Here is a 7,258-nt window from a genome sequence, read left to right on the forward strand (position 1 = left end):
CATCTTTGATATAAACCTTTTAAGTCCAACTCAAATGAATGCCCTGTGATCTCCTGAAAAAAAAATGGAATCCAACAGTGACACAATTTTGGTTTTGTGATTGTCCCCCCTATATTTGCATAAACCAGCTGGAGATGGAGAACTTCTTTGCAAATAGCCAGTTAAATTAGGCAGATGGACACCATGGAGCCAGCCTGACTACAGCCTGAGACACAACAAAACCAGAAACACAGACTTTGAACAACAAAAACCCACATTACTTTTCCAGCTAACGCCTCCCTCTTCCCTACAAACAAGGACATGTCTTGCCCTGTACCATTGTTTTCTGAATGAGATACCAAACAATCAGCCCCTGGAGAAAATGTAGTACCAAAGGCAGTTTGCAGGCTACATAGCTAATAAGCTGATCAACTGCTGCACATTGAACAGCTTAGGAAATTACCTGCAAATGTCAACATCGGTGGTGCAGAAGCAAAGTCGTTTTGTCCTTATTTTTCTACACCACCACTAAAAAAACACTGTCTGAGATTTAGTTCTTAGTACAGGTTTGTTTAATTTGTCCCTCCATGCCCCTGCGAGGGCTCAGCTTGCCGCTGTCAATCAAACACAAACACCAAGAACGTCCACTCAGTATTGAGAAAAAGGAGCATTTCTAATATCCCCATAGAATATCTAATTTTTTTTTTTTACTTTATAGTACTAAAAGTCAATTAACTTTTAAGATTCACTTTGACATGATTTTGACCTCAAAAACAGATGACTAATTGTGATTTAAGTTGGACTTTCCACAAAATACTGTGAAGTGGTTCAAAATTAGAAGTTCACTGGTCTATGAGTTGATTTATGTTCATCAGTATTCATTGTTTTTATAGCGCCAAGAACATGAGAGATATTTACTAGTTTTTGATAATGTGAAAAGCTCGTTTTCATGTACCCCTTGTTTAAAACACAAGTTTTGTTAAACCTCTTTTTTTACTATCTTGCAGATATTTGCAGAGAGATGAAAGTGGACTTCCTAAGCACTCTTAGCCTCAGTGACATCAGAGTCTCTGTGTCAGATGCAGACAAAGATGGGAATCCAGAAGAGGATGGAAAAGGAGAAGAGGAAGGAGGAGGCAGAGAAACGTTGTACCAGCTCAGAAAAAGATCCCGTAAGCGGCGTTCCTTCATGGAAACTGATTACACATCTAGGGTGTCATATCCAGAACCAGATCCACAACCTCAGCATGATCCAGTCTCCAACAGGCTTCATAAAAACCTTTTGGCTGAAATCAGTGATGCCCAGATGCTGAGTTCTGACCCTGAACCCTCAGAGCAAACTCAGAATCCCAGTCCCACTGTCTCCTCCCTCACTCACTCTGAAGGGGAACCAGCCCAGCTCGAATCAAAACCCATCCTGTCCAAACCCCGCCCCCACAGTCCAGGTTTTCCTTCTGGTTTTGTGTCTCACGAGCAGATGAAAGACCCACAGGCCTCCTCCAGGACCAGGAAGCAAGAAATGGAAATGGAACCTGATGCAATGGAATCCAAATCAGTCATAGACCTCTTGAAGGCAGCGTCTCCTACCATCACTGTCGTCCGGTGCCGAGTGGATCCAGATGGGAAGGAGAGTGCTGATCGGAGGGGTGATGGAAAGGAGGAAGGGGAGGGACAGGAGGAGATGGGTGAGGGGAAGTTGGAGAGCGAGGAAGAGGAGGCATCAGGTGTGTCAGGGAACGGGCCCTTCACTACTCATATGTTTTTGCCAGAGATCCCTGAAGAGGATGGTAAGGGGGAAGACGCAGGAGAAGAGAGTAAAGGGGGAACGTCAGAGTACTTGCCCAGTTCAAAGAGACCTCTCATTGGTGCTGAAAGGCATCCAGAGGCCAACACACTGACTGCATGTTTGATAGATGTGAATAAAAAAGGTAGTAACGGCCTTCTGGGAGCCCATCTGATTGCTCCAGAGCAAAATTCATATGTAGAGGAATGCATGCTTGATGATGTGAGTGCTGATTTAAATCCTCCGTCATACTCACCGCCACCCCCTCCACCCTCATCCCCTCTACCTCCAACACCAGTTCATCACAAATCCCAAAGTGACTGTTTAGTAAGGGAAGAAGAGGATGGCACAAACACAGGAAGTTCAATCAAAATGTCTATATCTAATTCCGAGGAGATGCCACTTAGTAATCAAAATCACACTAACAAAGCACAATTACATTTAGAAATCACATCCAGTGTTAATGAAGACAAAGCCATCAGTTTTGTAGGTTCTACCATGACTGCTAGCGATGAAGTAACCAACAGCACCAATTCAGACAATGTTTTTGATGATGACGAAATGATTAATTCCCTAAATTCTAGTTCAAGTGACATGAAAGCTATAGACAGAGATGATTGGACTATAGCGATAAAGCCTAGCATCAGTGCTAAATCAGCCACAGCAGATAAAGGTGAGTCTCAAATTAGTATATGTACGTCTTTTACCAACACTGAAGCTCATACAAGAACTCATTCCATTAATTCTGAATATACTCGAGCTATAAACTCTATCACAGCAAAGCTTGGAGCTGCAACAAGTGTCACCTCTCCTACATTTAATTCAGGTGCTAAATTGAAAAGTGAGGTGACACACGAAATTTCTTCATGCTCAAATCAAACTGTGGATAAACCCAGAAGTGAATTCACCATGCCATGTGCTGAAGCTAAAGGTTTGGTTAGTCCCAGCTTAGCAAAAGCTAGGACAGCCACGATCCATGATCTCTCCAAAGAACCTCCTTCTCCAACTCACTTCCTCTTCCAATCTTGTTCCCCCGGCATCATGGGCCGCTTATCTGCCTCCACACTTAGGGGGAAGATTCAAAAGTTGCCCCTTTATTTATCGCGCTCCCAAGAAACCCTCAACCAAGCTGGGGTAGGAAATGTAGCCCAGAGTCCTGCTAAGGACAACAGTAGGGACAACAAAGAGATCACCATCAAAGTAACAGACATTCATGATGTCACACAAACGATAGATTTTGAAATGGGCACAAATGAAGAATCAGTGGAGTCAGACGATTCAGATACAACGGTCACAGGATCAGAGGTAGAGGGGGAGATTTTTGTGGAAACAACCTCAGCTAAGAGTTCTCATTCGGTATCAGAAGTGAAGGAAGCAGTAGAGAAGGTGTTGGTGGTGGTGGACGATGACAGCTCATTGTTTCCCATCCAGACTGAGCCCAAACCACAACACAGAAATCAAGTTTTCTACAGTGGACCTAACAAGAACACACCAGGACCAATAACAGAGCCTCCAGCCTCCTTATTGAGCAGCCTCCAAAGAGATTCTACAGGCCTGAATATGGACACTCCCGGCCCTATAAAAGATGCCCCAGCATCAAAGGTGAAAGTCACAACTCCAAGTGAAGACATTCCAGTTTATAAAATGAGCAATCCATCACCCTCCATCCCCCCTCCGATAGTGGTGACCACACAGAATCTAAATGGGCCAGGACTCCCTTTTCATAGTCAGACACACAAAGTAAGAAGGAACAGTAGTGACAGGCCTTTAATGGGTCTTTGTAGACCTACAGAGCAGAACTTAGACTCGCCAAAAATATTTTCCTCAGGCTGCAGGGTGTTTACCATCTGTGAGGACCCTTCCCAGACAAAAACAACGGCCGAGATGGGGACCGCCCCACCCTTGAAGTCTGAGTTTGGCTGCAGTTCTGTGCTAGCATCTGGATGTGAGTCAGTTGTGGAGGGGGTACAGGTGCCACTGGATGCTTGTGGTTGTCCAGCGGTCTACACCAACTGCTTCAGTGGGGGGGACAGCTTTGATGAGGAGCTGACAGTTTACGAGTTCTCCTGCCGCACACAGAGCAGCGGTGTGACTCAGACTTCTGGAGCAGGTCTTCCTCTCATAACTGCCCCTCCTGTTCCCTCCTTCCTCTCCACCTCCGCCACCCACTCTCCCTCCTTTCCACGCTCCATCCTTTTCTCTTCCTCTACCTCTGAGCTCAGCCCTCTCCTCTCACCACTGTCTGACGCTTCTGACTGTTTCATGTCTCAAACGCACAAGGACACCATCAGTCGACTAGGCCAGCAGCACTACCCGGAACCCCCCACAGGTTTCCAAGTGCTCCGTGTAGACGTGGACCAACTCCTCTCCATCCTGGAGAATAGTGGTGCTGACCGATCTGTGGCAGGTTATGGAGGTCGCCACCCAAGGGACACCTGTCCTGCCCACTTTACAGAGAACAAGCGGGTGCTCCAAATAGAGGCACGGCGGCTGATGTCAGGCTGCCAGAAAGTGGTGGGGATTGGACAGAGCCCAGAGGAAATGCTTCACTCCCTGGCTGACAGTTTCCGGACCCTGGTGGAGTTGGCCGGGATATGCCTCTGGTTCTCTGGTTGTGACAGGTGTGACCGGAGGAACGCTGAGGCAGTTGCAGGTCTGGCAGATGTGGCTCGGTCATTCAGGGACTTCTGTCTGGCAGCGGAGCGTGCCAGTAGCAAGCGCAGCTGCCAGGACCTGAGCACCAAGCTGCTAGCCAAACAGTGCACCGCGCTCACCGCCTCTGTCTTCTGCCTCACTCAGCTGTTCCGCACTCTCACTGCACTATGAGACAACAACCTCTGCAGACTTTGAAATGACCTTCAAGCAACCTGTGGTGTGTAACCTCATGGGGTCACTAGTGAGTCCACAGCTGCTGTAGATGTGGGCAGAGTGTAACTGGGACAGTCGGCATGTTTATGTTGGGTATGTATGGGCAGCAAAGCTGCGGTGAGGTTACATGTGAAACACACTAGTGTCACTGAGCTCCATGATTGCTCAAATGATCACAACAACTTCTTTGAGCAGGTTTGCACTTTTGTGCAGTTTACAGGGCATAGATTGGTGAGGTGCATGTGGTTACTGACTGTATGCTGTGCACGTACTGAAGCCCACAAACCAAACAACCAGACTATAGAGTGGTGCAAGCTGCAAAAGCAGAACCAGCTTGCATTCCAGTATTGAGGAACTGATGTACTTGAATGTATTCTCTATTACGTTTATCAATTCATTTATTTAATTCATGAGTTACTACAGTGTGTTTATGAGCAAGCAAGGAATGTAAAGACAATGAAGGGAGACATTTGGAAATGTTTACAGGCATAGCTTTAGACACAGGAGTAGAGGTGTATCAGAGTAGTGGGCCTTTTACACACATACGCAAGCGCGCGCACACACACACATACATATACATGGAGTGAATCAGTCTTTGATTCATCCATTCATATGTAGGCCTTTTGTCCGACTGACTGACCATCTAAAGATGACTTAACTTCCTTTGATCTTCTGATAAAAAGCACTGCAGTTTACTGATGCTTATATACCTTGACATTTGCCAGGCTGTCAGTGAGGAGTTCTTTGAATGTTACTGTTTACAAAACCAAAAACAAGAGTGAGAAATGATTTATCAAATCACATGTATCAAGCCTAAAGCTGTGTTTGCCATTTTATAAATCTAGTAGCAGAATGCTGATGTATGCGCATTATATGACTTTATAAAACAACAGTTAAGGTTTGGGTGAGGCACAGTCTTTTGCACATTCAGTTTGTTGTCATTTAGTATAATTTATGGAAGTGTAATACATTTGCTAGCTTTTCTCTCATTGGTTTGTCAGCACTTGCTTTCTCCACCTGCAGGTGAAACACTGAGCCCTCCAGTGCATGAGTATGATGCTGTCAACCACTGATCTTTTCCATACATTAATTTATTTTTTCTATTTAGTGCTAACAAATATCCACTGAGATCATGAATCTCTGTTCTATAGGAGGCCTGATGAAGCCATTTCCCAAAGATACATACAGTGTGTTATATAGTTTGATGATAATTTTAAGAGTCTTAAGTTACATTCTGCAACATTCTGCAAGCTTTTTAACATCATAAAAACCTGCATATCTGTGTCTGAACTACGGGGACCTTCAGCAGGAAGGACTTTTTGCTGACTTAGACTACACTGTCCCTTACACTAAGTGCATTAATACTACAGATGCTCCAGTATGGCCACAAATACTAGTAAACCGGTGACTAAATATGGGCACAAATAGCCCAAGCAGTGCAGAAATACAGAATGCAGCACAGTCAACTATCCGTATGTGCTTTTTTGTCCTTTGATTGACACACTGTATGGAAGGGTTTAAGAGAAAATCAGTGAAACTGATCCAATCATTGGAGTTCATTAAACTCAACACATTCATCACAAAATCATATGCAACACTGACTTACCTAAAGCTTTTGTGGATAAGCTGTTGTATCGCAGCATTTTCACTTGGAATGTTTCTTAAAATAAAAAGGATTGACGCACATTGGACTTGCATGTTCACTGGAGAAATTTCACCACTGCAGAACTGGGAACACAATATATTACAGACAGTGTTTCTATATATATTTATAATGGCTATTTTGCTGAAACATTTTATTCGTTAACTTGTAATGTTTTGTTCCCTTTGTTTCAACAAAATATAATTTCTTATATTTTATTTCCAATTTGCAGAAGAATTGAATAACTATTATCTCCAGGAGGAAATTGCCCCATACAAATGTTTGAAAAAAAACTTTTTTTTTAAATCATCATCTGTGCTCACAAAGCATGCTGTAATAAGCCATAAAATGCATTGTTGTTTCATCAGGGATTTTATCTGAGATTGACTGAATGATGACGTCTGCTCTTGCTTTGTAATGCTCAACTCCCACCATTAAAAACTATGTCCAGATTTTCTTTCTATTACTTCTTTATTGCTCATCCATTTGTGACTTCTTTGCTCATTCAGCCAAACAGCCACCAGGACATTTACATCTATAACCACTTTTGTTTCTCAGCATCGTCAGATCATCTCCAGACTGAGGTGGAAAACTCAGATGTCACATAGCAAAATGTGGTATTGAGACACCAAAAATAGACTAGCACCAAAGATGACTGACACTATGTTTACACAGATACCTATTTTTACTTATTTTTTCATTCATTCAACTGTTTATATTCCTTACTCCTGTTCCTGTGATGTGGCATTGAAAGAAATAATAGAGTTGGGGATATCACATCATCTGTCATTTAAAATAGATGAAATTCTCAACATCAGTGAAAGAGTGAAACACACATGCTCACATAATGTCAATGCTGCTTCTGCACAGGTTTGTTTGTATGAAATTGCCGCTGTTAATTTCTCTTAAAGATTGTGATTATGAAGTAGTGCACTTCTGGCACTGTGAATAAATCTGGAGAGAGGCTGCATTAAATGATTTCACCA

At 43.4% G+C, this 7,258-nt stretch overlaps 1 protein-coding gene across 3 annotated transcripts in view; it reads left to right on the forward strand.

The window, feature by feature from the left end:
• Nucleotides 1-6,145, forward strand: part of LOC121885541 (FERM and PDZ domain-containing protein 1) — a 43,478-nt gene extending 37,333 nt beyond the window's left edge. For all 3 annotated transcript variants that reach the window (XM_042395102.1, XM_042395093.1, XM_042395111.1), the window contains one exon: nt 987-6,145. In XM_042395102.1, coding sequence (XP_042251036.1) covers nt 987-4,588 — 3,602 coding nt within the window. In that variant the 3' untranslated portion in view covers nt 4,589-6,145. The remainder of the gene's footprint in view (nt 1-986) is intronic.
• The last annotated feature ends 1,113 nt before the right edge of the window (nt 6,146-7,258 follow it).

Source organism: Thunnus maccoyii, chromosome 2 (assembly GCF_910596095.1).
Source record: "Thunnus maccoyii chromosome 2, fThuMac1.1, whole genome shotgun sequence".
Lineage (NCBI taxonomy): Eukaryota > Metazoa > Chordata > Actinopteri > Scombriformes > Scombridae > Thunnus > Thunnus maccoyii.